The sequence below is a fragment of the Triticum aestivum genome, chromosome 5D (genome assembly GCF_018294505.1).
Source record: "Triticum aestivum cultivar Chinese Spring chromosome 5D, IWGSC CS RefSeq v2.1, whole genome shotgun sequence".
NCBI lineage: Eukaryota > Viridiplantae > Streptophyta > Magnoliopsida > Poales > Poaceae > Triticum > Triticum aestivum.
The window spans coordinates 386,455,338-386,472,482 of NC_057808.1; the positions used below are offsets into that span (position 1 = coordinate 386,455,338).

The window sequence follows — 17,145 nt, forward strand, 5'->3', positions numbered from 1 at the left end:
ACTTTTGATGAATCAATGTAACAATATTGCGGTCCAGAAGTCATAAAAGCTCCAAAAGCACCTATTTAGAAGCTTCTACAGCTTTTTAGTCAAAGTGAAAAAGCTGCAAAAGCAAAAGCCCAAACAAACAGAGCCTAAAGGTGCCGCAGTTAATCGTACGTGCTGCAGTCATGAACGAACGACAACCCAGTAATCTGATTTCTTCAGTGTTCGCATTTGTTGAGGTGGAAGTCGTCTCGGCAACGGTACGTACGTGCCAATCAGATTACAGTGTGTTTAACCGAAGCTGCTCACGTTGCTGCTTCGTGCGCACTATTTCAGGGCGAAGGCGCGAGGAGCAACAGTGTCCCAGCCAGAAAATGATGCGTTCAAATGTGAATATGAATACCGCCCCAAGCTCCCACGTGATATCCATTCCATCTTTTAATCCCGTCTATGTACAAATATTTACAGCGACAAAATCAACTTGCACTTCTACAGCAAGTATCTTCATCACCTCTTCCACCAAATGGGCGGTCCTACCTTTTGTATTCCAAATGGCTGGTCAGGGGCAAATCTCCAAAAGACCTACCTACGTCACAAGAACTTGTCTCACAAAATCAGTTGACATGTCAGCTTCAGTAACTAACAATTCAAGCACCGCTACGGGCCTTGCCTGCACATCAAGGCAGCCACAGTATTCCGCGATCAGCGCATCATGTTAAAAGCTGCTAAGGATCATCCACTACCACCTGCACAGATAACAATATTATTAGCTTCATGTGAATGGTCAGCATAAACATCTGTAGTAAATGAGGATGCCAATATACACATTAGAGATGAATAAACAAAACAGAAGTAAACATGATGGAAGTGCAAGTATGTTTATGGACAGATCTTCCAAGACTCACAAAAAAAAACAGCTCTGCGCATTGTGTTTCACAAAACAGAAGGTAGTATGATGAACTCGCCTTTGCTACATGGTCTCATTTTTGTTTCTTCTTAGGCTTCTTTGACGATATAAGAGCTGAGGAAAGTAAAGACTCAACGTCCTCCCTTTGACGCTTCCTCGCTGCAATTTGGTCCTTTTGACTAGTTACAGTTTGCTTAGCAGCTTGGCTTGTCGTGAGGTCCCGTATATGGCTGCTTGTTCCATCAAAATGTGATGAAACTGATGGATCCACCTGATTCGAGTTCCCAGATCTTGGTTGTTCGGTAAACTTCCTTGCCCCCTTGACCTTATTTTTCTTCATATCAGGGATTGTTGGTGGACCAGTACCACTGTTCCTATTTGCTAATTCCGAAACTGCGTCATCTTTAAGCAAGGAACCCTCTTTGTTTGAATTACTGAACCTTGGTGTTTCAGAAAACTTCCTTGCTCCTTTAGCCTTTTGTATCAAATTCTGCATTTCACAGTGTTGTGCTGATGAAGAACCATCATCCTGCTTGGCCACTGATTTTACAACAGAATCATGTTTTGACGAACCCTTGATGGTTCCCATATCATTGTTTTGGTTGGCAGCCTTTTTGTCGTAATTATGTAATCTCACCTTGGGATTCTCAGATGGACCATGCTTAAATAAGGCCTTATCAGTTTCCATATCAGCATTCTCGCTAACAGGCTTATTCAATTCCCTTTGCTTTCGGACACGAGAGCCATCATGGGGATCCCCTGTTGCCAACCTTTTAGCAAGCTCCAGCTGATTAACATTCTGCACGGACAACTTCTTTTCTGCCCCTTGCTTTCTCATCACTGAATCCTGATCAATATCTTGTTTCAATGAGCCCTTGGTAGCTCTCATATCATCATTCTGCGTTGTCGCTTCATTTTCTTGACTGAATTTTCTCAAGGTGGAGTCTCGAGTTTTACGAGTCTTTTGATCCCAGCGTGATGCTTGTTTTGCCTGATCCTCACGTAAACTTTTGCCTATCTTTTCTGTAGCACTGTCAGCATGTCTCACATGTTCTTTATGGAGTTGTGCATTGACTGTCCGCGAGTTTGTCATATCAGCCTTTTCATTTTCCTTCTGCTGCTTAAGGTGACTATGGGTAGTACCATGAACATTTTGAAAGATCAGACTATAGGGCTTCTGAACTGAGATGAGCATATTCCGTTCTTTAGCATTCTGCAATAAGGAAGCCCAGTGTGAATTTGTCTGCAATGTTCTTGCATTACCAACTATCCATAGAGAAAACCTAGCGCGTGTTAGCGCAACATTCATACGCCTAACATCTGCAACAAACCCAATGCTACGTGCTTCACCAGTGTGATGCCTGTCACCTGAGGAGTTGGAAGCTCTAACAGTTGACAACACCAAGATGTCAACTTCCCGACCTTGAAATCCATCCACAGTATTGATTTCCATCTCAGCAACGATCTCAGGCCCAAAAAAAGAAGTGAACCTTGAACGCAGCAAGGAGAGTTGACTCCTGTATGGAGTTATGATCCCTATCTTTCTACAGGAGAAATCTGCTGGATATCTGTTCACAAAGCAAGTATAGAACCTCAGTTACCTGCAAAATAAGACCCACTCCAGTAGGCAGTGAAATTGTGAAAGCAAAGACAATACTCTTACCTGTTCTTTAAAAATGACAGTATTTCAAGTGCTGCATCAGCTTCAAATTGATTAGAGAGTGATTGTGCAGCAGCACTTGTTCCAGCACGCTCACGACCATCGGCAATATCAAAGAACATGTATGGACCAAGACAACTGTGATCATGGAAAGGAGCTGATTTCTCAGCCTTCTGAGCACCATCCAGCAGTTTGTTTTCATAGAAATGCAACGACGGGAATCTGCTAATGTCAGGATGCATTCGGTACTGCAGACAATACAAAATAATTGAGGAGAAATTAGCATACGGCCTGCAGTTGATAGCTCTTCTCAGTTCTCACATACAAATTTAGTAATCCATTAAGAATTGCATACTCAAAAAATACACAGGAACTATGTATGGGCAATATTCATAACTTAAGAAAAACCTGCAGAGCTTGTTACTTGTAATCATGTTAATGAGGTTGCTATTGTTTTCACATAAAATTGCATAAGGTTGCTCATCATTGGAATCAGACCATTTTTAGGACATAAACTAAAAAAGATATGGCACACAGAAAACTAAAATACAAGAATTACAACATGGTTTGACATGCACTTTAATAAGTAACATTCAGGAAAGTAGTAGTAAATAGCCTACTTAGTGCCAATGAGGTAAAATGCTGAAGGTATGAATCTCAAGAACAGAAGGACTCCTGAAAATCAAACCATTTTAGAGATCCCAACATAGTAGATAAGATCTCTAAAAGGATTTTAATTGATTTTTAGCAGTCTTTCACTCCACTGAGAAGTTTACAGAGAAAGCATATGCAGGAGTTATGACTAACCTGTTTAGTGAGCATAATAACTGGATAACCAGCTCTTTGTAGGCGTTCAAACATGCTGCACTCATAGAGAAACTTGCTAGCCAATCCAGACATCACGGTAGCAGGTAGCTGCTTCGGATCACCAACCTTCAAAAGAGACATTACTAAGTAAGAGATAGCACTGTAATGTTGCTTCAAGGTGTAGCTAAAAAATATTGTATAATCAGAAATATCTTAAAAGAGAGCATGCTACCATTATGCACTTAGTTCCTTTCGACTTGAGTAGCTGAAGTGGAATCAAAGTTGCAGGCTCAAGAGCCTAAATATGAGTAAACCAAAAGAAGCTTAGTGTTTAGCATATAATAAATATTAAATATAAAGCTAGCTTGATTTGAAAGAGGACAGTTAGTATTGAGAGTCTGAGACCCCACCTGTGCAGCTTCATCGATAACAACAACATCAAACAAAGCTTGCTCAGAGAAATTCCCATATTTCTTAGCTGAAGCAGTTTCCGAGCAAACTCCGTAAATATCACCTCCACACCCACTGAGCGTTGTCACAACAATCTCTGCTTCTCCAAGAATTGACTTCCTTACCTTGTGCTTAAGAGACTTGTTTTCATCAGCTATTTTCTTTTCACGTGCATGAGCAGTGGCAAGTTCTGAAGAAACTGCCCTTTTCTGTGTATATAAAATATTGAGCTTTGCACCAATTGCTTCATCAGAAACTTCATCCATCTCATCTTCATCGGGCACAGAAGATCCAGTTTCTGTCTTATCACCCTCCACTAGTTTTCGCCGTGACTCATAATATCTAATTCTGTCTACAACCTTCTCCAACCTAGCCCTAAGTGAACCAGAGGATTCGCCATCCGATGAAATTTTGGATTCATCATTAATCTTTAACTCGTCTGACAACCTTTGTTCAACAAGTGTGTCAATAAAGAAAGGAATTGAATTAGGATGAACTGTCTTTGCATTACCAACCCTCACTATATAAGGTCTATACAGCTTTCCTTCAGTATCATACAATCCATTACTGAGTCTTGACACAAGTTCATCAACTGCCGCATTTGACTGCGCACATATTAGAGCCCTTCCTCTTGAAAGGATGCCTTTTGAAAGCCGTTCTGTCCTCGGGTTTTCTCTCTGGGAATCCTTTATCTGTTGTTTAGCCAGGGCTGCATCCTGCCAAGCTCTAGCTACTGCAGCAGTTTGACTAATCTTTGTTCTTGGCTTGGTAAATTCAGCACTAGCCTGGGATTCATTTCTTGGTAAATTGTAAGAGTTGTCGGCATGTAAAGAAAGCAATGCACTCACGATCGCAACGATAGTTTTTGTTTTACCTGTACCTGCAGGAAACACAAGCATAAAATACCTTTTCTGGTGGCTGGACTTACTAAAAATTGTGAATAGGGATCAAAACAACAAACCTGGAGGGCCCTGAATAAGAGACAGATCACATTTTGTTTTCGAGCTTGCTGACCCAATGGCAATACTTACAGCTTGGAGCTGGCTGTCATTGTATGAAGACTTCAATACTTTCCGCAGAGGGCGTGCAAGTTTATCAAGATACACTTTTACAGATTCATGGTTGGTTGCAGTACATGAAACAGGATTCAGGATTACTGGAAGCACTGGGATGTCATTTAATGATGATAGAGCACTGAATTCTCGGAGTTGAGGAGTCATGCTCAAAACCCGATTCAAGAACCATTTACTTCTTTCAACAAGAAGCCGTTTCACTTTATTTAAACGTGGAATCTCATTCGAGAGGTAGAACTTTATTACAATAATTAAAGCCTTATTTTTGTCACTCTCACGCCGATCCACCTAGAGAACAGTAAATACATTAGGAAAGACCTACAAAATTAGGTTATTAGAACATTGAACTTTTGTGCGCAACAGTAATACCTTTCCAAGCACATGGACTTGCTGTCCAGAGCTTTTCAGTGGATCCTTGGTAAGCAGTATTAGATCATTCTCTATACACCCTTTAGATTTGACACACACTGTGTTCTCAGCACGTCCACGAACAACAAGAAACTCATCAACTCTTTCAACTGAGAGTATAGAAATAGAGCCGCACATCATATCTTCAGGAGGGGTTTCAACATAAGCATTCTGCAACTGAGCTTTGAACTCTTCTATAACAAGTGGCTGGAAAATCTCAACATATTGAGCTTGTGAATCAAAGCAGACAGGAATTTGTTTTAAAGCAGGTTTCTTTACTGTCTCGGAAGAAGATAGCCCGACAATAGCAAAGTAATCCATTTCCAATATATTCTTAAACCAACTGTCCAGCTTAGGAGGACTAAAACGTCGGAAACTGGTATCCGGTCTGCCAGAAGACTGTCTCCTTTCAGCAGGCAACTGAAGTTGAACTATTTGCCTTTTAGGAATTAATATGGCAGACTTTGTTACACGAATTTGTGGTCTTCTGTAATTATCAAGTGCATGCTCTAAGGGATCATCTTCATCATCAGACATATCTCTGAAAATTGACTTAAATTTGCATACATCCGATGACAAATTTGGACGGGATGGTTGAGTAGTGGCGCTAACAGATGATTTAACCTTGTTTGGTAAAAGGGAAGTACTATTTTTATTGGCTGGAACACTTGGCATCTTTGTTCCACCTAATCCTTTTGAGGCAGCACGTGTGCCTCTATTCTCCGTCGATACAGGTCTTGAAGAGGCACTAATATCACTGCGTGTCTGCTGTTTTAAGGACACATGTTTATCTTCAACTGGCATTGTTTGTACAGAGGGATTTTTTAACAGATCTGAAGAAGTAAATCCGTCATTCTCCTTCACTGAAGACAAAACCTCCTCACCAATGACATCATCTGTAGGCAAATTTTCTTCACTGTCTGAAAGAAGAATTATGTGTTCGGTGTCTGACGCGTGAGAGGGCTTCATGGCCTCAAGATTGTCCCGACCAGTATGTCTCTCCTGATCTGTGTGCCTAATCAGAGAAGGGATGGTTTCAACTGATTTTGTGGGCACCTTCTTGAACACCGCAAGATTAAGATTAGAAATTCTCCCTTTAAGTTCATCCATATCAATTACATCTGAAAGGAAGATAAAAGTAATTACCAAACATTTGGTGAAACTCCTAAAAGTCCAGAATTCAATTTAAAAACATAAAGTTCTAACCGTGTGAAATGGTATCACCAAGATCTTCAATGTAGCGTTGAATGGTGTCACCATGTGAACCCTTTAATATTTTAAATAAAGATAGCATGCACTGTTTCCAGTGTCTGCTGATCACAAGCAGAGATGATTTCCCCCAGTTAATCAAGTGAAAAAGCCATGTCATATCACTAGGGTCTGGAACCAGTGTCGTCATACTGAATGGCTCAGCACAATATGAGTTGACTCTGTTGTATACTAGGGGAAGCAACTCAAGCACTCGAACACATGATATCTGAAACAAAACTGCAGATATGAAGAGGCAAAAAAAAAAGGATACACCTACTGATGTTACAAGATATTACGGCCGTACATATGTACCTGACATTGTTTGGTATTTATTAGCTCCTCCCCCTTTATCAGGCATGTGGAAATTAAAGGCCAGAGAGTTGCTGAAAGCAAAGTGCTGAACTTCTCCCAGGAAATAATATCTACAGCATGTTCTGGTGGGGTAATTGGTACATTTGAAAATGGTTGACGCAAGAAACCACCTTCAGAAGGTTTTGCTGGCTGTGGAATTGAAGGCTGTTGAGCAATGTCCTCCTTGATTAATTTGCATATGACAAAAAACAAGTGATGAAGACTATGAAAATCTGCCAAAAGTGACTGCCTTTCCACCTGGAATTACAAAGAAGGAATTATCATGATTATTTTCAGCTTCAACAGAAAACACCGACAGAATGGGGTAAAAAGCAAGGGATATTCAAATGTTCCCTCAATCCCCAAAACTGAACAATGCTATATTCCTTCATAACTTGGAAACAATCAAGACACTTTGAAACATTAAGTAAATCTTAGCATGTGGTTCAAGTCAAGGTTCTGTTTCCTGCCGCAGCATTAACCGGTGCCCTACACTTCTCAAACACGCACACAAATTGTGTCATTTTGTATTAGAAGAAAATGTCAAGATGATGCCAGATTTCTTATACTGGACTTCAAATGTTTTATACCATACATGCAGTCTTAAAGTTTATTTAAAATTCAAATATGAACCTTTATATTTCAAAACTCAAATAGTCTGGAAGTGTCCACAACTCCACATCCCCTCCCTCTTCCTCTTTTTAGAACATATATGTGATAACCTCATTTTTTTTGTCCAGCAAGAAATGCTCACCATGTTCTGCAAACAAGTATAAGAGATACTAGAATACAGGTTTAGGAATGTATTGCTGCGCGGCATTTAGTTCCACAACCACACCATGTCATCTATTTGTTGTGTCGCAAGACTTTGTTCTTGTTGATGGTTGCGATTTGGATGTGTGCATCCGAAGTTGGCTTTGTTTCGACTTTTCACAACCATGACAAGTTGGAACACAAAAACTAGTTGCCAGTTTGAGTTTTCAGAGAGATCTGTATTAGCATCTAATCACATATGTTCATGAATGATTTAATCATTCTATTCAAGTTAGCAATGTTATGCGGGCCAGCCCATCAAAATGGAGTATTGTGCCTTAATTAGGGTCCTAGTTGATTAAGCAAGTTTGTTAGCAAAGAGTTGAATCAGTTTAGAGATGGTATTAGAGCTTGAAGACTTACCAGCTTGACGATCAAGTCTGGTCTACTATATAAAGGGAACGACCCCTCTCAATAAAGCAGAGAAGAATATTGTCGTTTACTTCTATCTACTTTACAGTAATTAGGGCTACTCGGCAGTAGATCCTACCAGCAAGATCTGTGTACAAATATTCCGAGTTGTTTACAAGGTTTTTTAGATCATATGCCGTTATGCGCTGGTTTATAGTCAATAATCAGATAACTACCGCCTGGTAACTCATACTATTCAATTCAAATTTGGAATTTGATCCATTGCTACCAGAAGCCAGAACCAGCTTGGAAGCAACCAGGTGAAATATGAAACCTCAGTTTATGCTCCAATTCCAAACTAGTTCCAATGACTAAAAAATAATATACAGTCAAACATTACCAGCTGCACTGCATATCTTAGACCAACGAAAACAGCAGACAGTGAAGATGCACTCGAGCACAGAAATTGAAGCCCAGGAGTCAAACCCCGTGCTTGGGATACATGTTCCATGACAGCCCTCCCTGCTTGCCGCACATTCTGCATCAAGTACAGTACTGAGTAATACACTACTGCTAAATACTTATATGTACCAGGGATAGTATGGAAGACGATGGTAATGCTCTTACATCATTGGGATCAACTAGTGCCAAAATCAAGCTTTCCGCCATCATTGGTTCCCATGTCCATTGCTTTTGAAGCCCACATTGCTCAATTTGCATGATGACACGGATTGCAAATCTAAAAGATATTAATATCATGTAAGTATGATATACCAGGGAAATTTAGGGCTTAAGGTTTACAATCAGTAAAAGATATGACATGGCAAGATCTTGATATAATTCAGGAACACAAACTCAGATCACAAGGGATGAAACAGTGATCAACAAAATGGAGCCAACCTTTTAAATATTCTCAATAACAGGGTACCAAATTTTGACACCTTGAGAGTATTGATGCAATCCTTCCCACCTCCACCATCATCAGCACCATTTGGAACTTGCCATGAGAATGTTGACGAGACTTCTCCAGCATGTGACGATAACCAATCATTTACAGGCACTGACAAGTCCATAGCTAACCCAGGCTCCAAAATAGAAATATGAGATAGAGCCCAAAACACTGCTTTCGAAAAAGCCATAGGCAGTTTAGAGGGTTCCAACTGAACCATTACCAGATACCATAACAAAGGGACACATGTCCAATCCTTGCATCCCCTAAATGTCAACTTGTTCAGAGCTCTGAAATCACTCCAACAGCTGTACTCCTTCTCCGCAGTATCATCTGCAAAAGGCAATTCATCCTCGTCCTCGACGAACATGACAGAGTTGCTTGAATCACCCTTTGTGGCAGACTCATACTTCAGTTTAAAGGAAATCAAGGCAGAAGCATCAGAAACTATGAGAATATTGATGAGATCAAACGCAGGTTGGCGCAGAGAACTATGCAAGGATGTATCATTTAACGAGCATATCAAAGATGGTCCCCTGTTTTCACAAAATCAAGGTCAGTGGATGCCAGGCGACAAACAGAAAAACTAAGCTGGCCTTAAAATAGGTATAAAGAGTGGAATGCCAGAAGCAGTCTGCTAGAAATAAGTTAGTGATCTTCTCAAATTTAATCAGGGAGCAATGACATTGGGGAAATGCATGTACTTTCAAACAACAATTTTTAAACAGTAAGTAAAAAACAAAGGCTCTGCATTCTGCTAATATATTAAAACGTCATGTCCAACAGTTTGTTATGTCTAAGGCTAATTAGAGAAGACATTTAACATACTTGAATTACATTTTTCAGATTGGTAGGAATTGCCAGCATGATTGCTGTCTACAACTATTAGTTAATAATCCCTCGATGCGTATTGTTGGCAGCAGTACGCTCTTCATCAGGCAACATGGCTTGTTGGGTCTGGCAGGAACATTTTAGATAAGTTTTGGGTATGGATGGTTTGATAATTGAGACAAATAGTAGTATGATCTTTTAGAACATGTAGTAAAACTGCTTTTAGTCCGTAACAAGTACCAATGTGTGGGCATTGTGCAATTTATTTGAGATTTCACAGACCGCAGATGGAGAGATTTTAGAAGCTTGATTGTCATCAGTACGTGATATGTTGGAAACCAGGCTAGCTATAATACAACAATATAATACTCGCACAGCAGAAACATAATCAACAGCACAAGAATTCTACAAACCACCGGTGTATGGCATAAAAAGGCTTCAACGAACTATTAGATTGTGTCACACCCTCTACACTCACAATACGTGACCTAATAGATTGTGTCAAAGTCTCAAAGATAAGTACTGTTTGGTCATTACCACATATGGGCACATTCCGAGGCTGGGCAAGGAGGGTTCATTGTGTAGCCTCTTTGCACAATAAGAAGAGCAATCTGGAAGGAAATAGGTAAAAGGTATCAATAGCGTCAGGTAATAATCGTATATAATACCAGTAACCAAAATTACGTCCAATCAATAAAGTTTGAACTGTTAAGAAATGCATTTGCTGGCTAGATCTAGATCATTTCATGCGGCTATTGATCATACTGTTCATACTATAAGGGTAATATTGCATCAAACAATGTAGCAGCATGGCATCACCATTTCTTAGAATCCCACAAGTATGTGCAGCTGTAAATGCATAGCATAAAAGCTTTGTGCCTATTCTGACATGAATCTACATTGTTTCTATTATGATTTCATCAGACATGCCACTTTCAAAATTAATGGTCTAGGCACTGAAAACAGGACTTTCTTGCATTGGAATGTATAGCTGGTATATAAAACATTTCAAATTTGGTGCATAAATTTGTATGAATATATCATGCAGAAGAAGGTTAATTTTATTATGGAATTTCCAGAAACAGACAGAGTTCATGCACACAAATCTATACAATGTAATCTCACCAAAGCACAATTAAGAAGCACTACATCAATACAATAAACAGTTAACTTGCCAACAAAGGTGGCATAGCCTGCACATATTTGAAGAGGACTTGAATGACGCACAAGAAATTGTAGAACTACTCTTTTTGAGGGAAAAACTGTAGAGAAGGCCCCGATAGTGTAATGTAAAGCGCTCACACATCCAAAGGTTTAAGTTTGACCGAGAACTCGACCAACATAATGTGAATTATGCAACACAATGGTGATATCATCAGAAAATGCTTCGGAATACAAGTCTAATAATATGTTTTGTGTCACATAAGACATAACCAACATTTCATCGGTGTGATTCTCCGTGAAACTTGAATCCTAGACGTGTGTGTGCCTCATATTTTTGAAATAGAGGGGATGATATTATAAATAGAAAAGACTATATGTACAAGGCAAAGGGGATGTGGAGGAAGTGACAAGCAAGGCTGGGACTGAACTATGAAACAGCAGAAGAATCAGTCAAGCCCTTGAGGAGGGTTGTAGACCCCCTTGACTCTAAGAGATTGAATACGAAACTCTTTCCTGGCAGGTGCGACAAAGATATAACACTAGGGGGAATATTGTCGGAGATGCACTCCTTTGCTTCCAAATACGCAAGAGGCTCATCAAGGAACCTAGTTCCATGGAAACAAGAGTTTCCATGTCTACTAAGACATTTCGTAGATCATTCCTCGGTCCCCACTAAATGGCAATCTGATTCCAGCAATTGTAGAACTACTCGAAATGGTTCATAGCCAGTATTCTAAGAAAACATGTCCTAACTGGTTCATGTGGATTAGACGAATAGTTATTTCTATGGTGGATGGATAGTGGTTACTGATCCCATAAAAAATATAATAAAAGGCTCCAAAGACACTTCTATTGATCCTTTTGACCACCCACTTCATCACCAGATGCAGTGAATTCCATGATACCACACTCGGCAGAGTTATAAATACGATCGACTGTAAAAGTATTGAGGTAGATCATACTTCATTTGTTCCAAAATCACTCCCTCATTTAGGTCTTTCAAAAGAGAAGGATGAATTAATACAACAGTCCACCACACGACGTTGGTGTGAAATATATTCTCGGCCATCAATCAAACACAGTTCGTCTAATGTGCTAATGTTGTTGCTCCTTTATTGCCTCCCCTTTATCTAGCCGTTAGTTATATTATTTGCAGATTAGAACTATAATTTTAAACCCAGAGCGATATTCAAATAGTCCAAAGTCTCAAACAAGCTATTGATAGCCAGAAAAATAATGAGGCAGTACAGGAACATAAGTTTCTGCGAGCATTTGCATTGAATTTTTAAGAACTAAAGAAGTAAAGAGCCATCAAAAGAAGTTAACCTTAGTAGCATTTTTTCTCATCAGTGCACTGAAATTACTACTCCGAGTTACTTGATGAAGAAGAAAATACAGAATATTCCTCCGTTGCTTCTCATGTTCGCCATCTTGTAGAGCTTCAAGGGACTGCATAATGCACAAAGGAATTAACTTATCATAATTCATCAAGATGTGGAAGATAAGAGGGCCACTTCATAACGAAAGAGCAACAGACATGCCTGAAGAAACGGGATGAAAAGATCGAAAATTTCTTTGTGACTTTTCTCATCTCGAGTGTGAAAACACTGACCCAATAATGTGTTCCGAATAACACTAGGTGATAGCGTTGTTCTCAACCAAAGTTTGCAGCCTAAAACAAAGGTGCGTAGTTATGCAAAGGTGCAGGCTTAGCATACTCATAGGCCATCAGGAACTCAATAACTACACTTACCAAGCATTTCAAATGATGCTTTGAGGCAACTAACAGCACATGATAAATCGAATCCGTCATCACTGACATGGTTAAGTACAATATTCAGGAAGATAGGGTATTTCTCCAAGATTCCATCTTCAAAAGCAGGTGCCTCGAGAAATCCAAGGCTGCAGACATACTCAATATATTAACAGATGCAATATCTATTATATATGAAAACATAACTAGTCATGCAATTCATGTGTTAAACTTACATACAGTGATTTAAATCCAAGCCAAACATCAGCCCTTTGGAGCTGCACCCTGGGCCTTGAAGATTCTGGAGTAGATGGAAGAACTTCAGCATCCAAGAAATTGATGTACTTTTGCAGTAAGGGTTGCAGTGGTTCCAGGTCAACCGCTTTCCTGCAAATGATTGATAAAGCAATTACAGACAGTATATAGTTATTATTTATTAAAATCAGACAGTGTTATGCCAAACCCAAAATGCTTATCCTGATAGGATAGTTTTAGCACTTGATCAACTACTCATGTTGAGTTAAACAGGTGAGATTTCACCAAAATTAAGACTCTTTATTAGATTAACAGAATTAATGTTCTAGGCTGTTGAAGGTTGTGTAAAAGACAAGTCATACAGAAAAGTATGCTTTTGAAGGGCATATAATCAGATAGGAAAGAAGCATTTGGATATTGGAGAATAGAAGACGACCCAAAATCAAATGATATCATCTAATACTTCCTCTGTTCCCAATATAGTGTGTACATCAGCGTTAATAATACCGAATAAATACAATATAGAAGTATGTTCCATGGTCTATCTAATGATACATCTATACACACTATATTTTGGAACGGATGGAGTACATTTTATTTGTGAATTTGGTCTTGGCAACATGTCCTGAAAGAAAAATTGGTAGCACTACTACCTGTCTTAATTATTGTGAGGCGCTAAAAATGACCAATACATGGAAGGAGATTAGTTTCCTTAAGCTTAGTTTTTGTTGTTAGCCCGTTACCTACCCAGCACTGTCTAATATAGAAATTCAATTTTAGACAGTACAGAGAAGATATGTATGAACAAAATGCACTTTCCACAAGATACTCACCTTAATAAGAACAATACATTGATTTAGCATGTTGTCATATTTCATTTAGGGCTGGTACCTCTTAAGGGCTTGAGAAGTACAGACTAACATGGATTTCAAGGCTGCAAGTGTAAGGTTTATTAACAACTACTCCCTCTGTTCCTAAATATAAGTCTTTCTAGGATTTCAATACAAACTACATACGGATGTATATAGACATATTTTAGAGTGTAGATTCATCCATTTTGCTCCGTATGTAGTCCGTAGTGAAATCTCTAAAAAGACTTATATTTAGGAACGGAGGGAGTATGACCAAACCAAAAACAGGATCATCAACCACATGCTTGATAGCTCTGGGCACAGTTTATTACTTTTGCCTAGTTAAAGCCTACATTGCACAACAACTTCCGTGAAACAAAACAAACATGAAAATGGCAGGTACGTCACCTTAATTTCCCCATGGATCGGGATAAGCGAAGACCAATAGCCCGAGCTTTACCACTTTTGAAGAAAAGTAATGCGTAAACACCCTACATTGTAAGTTTAACCATGGTGTGAGAAACTATATTTCAAGCAATAAGCAAAAAATAATTGGTGACGAGCAGAAAACTGTACTTGATTGTTTGAAACGACTGAGTGAGACATTACTTGTAGTGTTATGAGCATAGATCAATGGAAAGAAGCAACTTACAGGATATTGCTGATTAGTTGAAAGGCTCACTTCATATGATTCATCAATTGTTTCAATGAACTTCTGGAACTGATTAGCCAGTGATTGGTCATCTAATAGAACAGGATACATCAAAACCTGTAAATAGATTAAAACAACAGTTTATCATGATCGCCATGAAACTTAAGCCTGAAAACTATGTGACTGTTTACACAAAGAGATATGATTCATCGTATACTGATTTTGACCACTTTGCACATCAAAAATCAGCTAATTTGGTAAGTGCAGAACTTTCCAAAAAAAAGTGCACATCGGTGCATACAAACAGCCCTCTGTATGGCATGCGCTGAGCATTTCATGTAGGGCTCTTTTGATGCGCGTCTTACATATCTCAAAAGCAATTAGGGAGAAAAACAATGCTGAATAAATACTAGCGAGGGTAGATATTCTCCAATAGTGCTGTCACTGGTGTATGGTTACAAAGGCATACTTCATGCTGATATTTGTCAGAAAAATAAGCCTGGCAATAAAAGTTTATAGATATGTTTCACAGGGCAATCGGTACTGTTAATGTTGCATAAGAGGAGGGGGGGAAAGTATAACATAAATGGAACATACTTCGAACATTATGCAAACAACTTCTGCACCATGACAGGAAGGGTCATATTCCTTAAGCTGAATCATTGCATTTATCTTTTCTAGGTGCTTCGTAACCCTCTCTTCATCAAGATGCCGTAATACTTTCTGGAGGGGGTCAATACTACCTGACCGACATTCAATATCAAAAGATTCCTGTGCCTGGTGGTGTTCACACACACACTGTGTACAAATGCCCAGTTCTTGAGAAATCCGTGACCATATTGTTCTAACGAGTGAGTTTTCCTGCTCATCAAAGTAACCATGGAACATTTCTAAAAAAGGTCCCATAATATCAGCATATCCACACCAAATATGCTCTTCTTTTGGCAAACTTTCTAGAAAATCAAAACAATGTGAAAACCTGCAGGTGATTCAAAAAATCAAGTTAAGTTTTGTTAGGATCATCAGAGAAATTATCAATTTTAAAGAGTATCATCAACTAGCTACTAAAATAAATGAGAAACTCTTGACTCCAAAAATAAGGCATGTTGCAGGGAAAAGAACAAATTCACCCGTTTCCACTATTTTGGTGTTCCAATGCAAGTCAGTTCCCAGTATAGACCATATACCGAAACTTTAATCAAAGTACCAGGACACAATTTCTTCACAACTGGACAAACTAAAGCCTCTATCACTACTGGCTAGATATTATTTCAAGCTGCTTTCTTAATGTAGAAAAAAGTAGCAACGGTAGTTTTGTTTTCCTGGAAACACCATTAGAGGAGTACATAAACAAGAACTCATGATATGTGGGATGGAGTTGACAAGTTGAATCTAGATCCTTGAATTTGGTATCCAAGAAGTGGTCTATTTTTGGAGTATTCTATCAGTTGATGGCCAGCTATAACATTTTGAATTTCAAATTAATCTCCCTACAAGAACTTCTGTAGTCAAACACAACAAGTCTACATTGTAATCATTCAGTTTTGCATATCAGAAGCGCATGTACAATATATCATTTGGACTCCAAACTTGGTGCCCACAGGACTACTTTTGTGTGCATTGTAAATATGCTGAAGAATGTGATTTCCAAACTCCAAACTTCACAATTCCTATCAACCCAGAATAGTAACTGTAGACTTCCAAAAGGCACGAACTCCACAGTATCAATGCTCCTACTCGCGTTGTCAATAAACTCTAAAGTCTGCAGGAGTTCTCACCCCACATCATAGGCGCATAGCTAGCTCTATCTGGGTTACCTAATCCAACCGAGAACAAATTCAGAGGCTCGCCACCACGCAGCTATGCTGCCTAATCCCCATCAGCGCAAGCATTACTACTGCATTGCATTGCTCGTCCCAACCGGCGGTACCCTAAACCTGGGCCGCGACCACTAAACCCGCGCGATTCATTCGTGGAGCGGGGAGCGACTAGGGGCGGAGGGCCGTACCACTGCTCCTTGGCCTGGTTGAGGCGGCGGCGGCGATGGTTGGCCGCGGACGGCTCGCCGCGGTCGTCGTACGCCTCCTCGTCCTCCTGGATCCCGCGCCACTGGTCGAGCAGCAGGCCCCGCCGCGCCGCCCCCATCGCCGCGTGCGGCGGCGGGTGATCGGCGGCGGGACGGCCGGGGGTCTCTTCGTAGGGTTCCGGTGGTGGTGGCGGCGGCGGCGATGCCGCGCGCGCGAGACACGAGACGAGGAAACGGTGTAGTGGGCTCCGAAGCCGAAATGCGATTAAAGGAAAAGAGAATCGATTGTGACTAGAAAAGTTTATAGAGAGTCGGCGGTGCGCCTCGCAGATTTCCTGGAGTTTTCGGTGCTCCGAATTGTTGGGGAAATTTTACGTCAGGAGGCGCTGCCGCCCAGGGTCACTCGTGGGGAAATCCCTTGTTGCACTATTACGGCAAACGGCAGCCCCATCCCGCATGATTGCCCAGCATCTACAACCGAGTTAATTGCATAAAATTATCACACTTCGACGCGTCGTAACGAATGGGTACCACTAGTCATATTTTTTGCAAGTCAGTATCAACTCTCGGACTAAGTATTGCAAAACGGTCTGACAGCCGTATAAGCA

At 40.0% G+C, this 17,145-nt stretch overlaps 1 protein-coding gene across 3 annotated transcripts; it reads right to left on the minus strand.

Annotated features, from left to right (window-relative positions):
- Window positions 1–373: 373 nt before the first annotated feature.
- Window positions 374–16,908, minus strand: LOC123121993 (uncharacterized). 3 transcript variants are annotated; one of them, XM_044542100.1, is made up of 22 exons: window positions 16,520–16,907; window positions 15,109–15,490; window positions 14,512–14,628; window positions 14,268–14,350; window positions 12,994–13,140; window positions 12,754–12,902; window positions 12,542–12,672; window positions 12,327–12,449; window positions 10,374–10,447; window positions 8,957–9,541; window positions 8,684–8,795; window positions 8,457–8,594; window positions 6,854–7,150; window positions 6,497–6,767; window positions 5,252–6,411; window positions 4,771–5,170; window positions 3,770–4,689; window positions 3,592–3,657; window positions 3,360–3,485; window positions 2,556–2,800; window positions 951–2,460; window positions 374–731 (listed from the first exon to the last, which is right to left on the minus strand). In XM_044542100.1, the coding sequence occupies exons 1-21, from the start codon at window positions 16,654–16,656 to the stop codon at window positions 966–968; spliced, it is 7,158 nt and encodes a 2,385-aa protein (XP_044398035.1). In that variant the 5' UTR covers window positions 16,657–16,907; the 3' UTR covers window positions 374–731; window positions 951–965. The 3 variants fall into 3 exon arrangements, with proteins under 3 accessions (XP_044398035.1, XP_044398036.1, XP_044398037.1); XM_044542102.1 differs by lacking the exon at window positions 374–731 and having other exon boundaries at window positions 1,733–2,105; window positions 2,261–2,460; window positions 16,520–16,908; XM_044542101.1 differs by lacking the exon at window positions 16,520–16,907 and having other exon boundaries at window positions 12,990–13,140; window positions 15,109–15,171.
- Window positions 16,909–17,145: the final 237 nt, after the last annotated feature.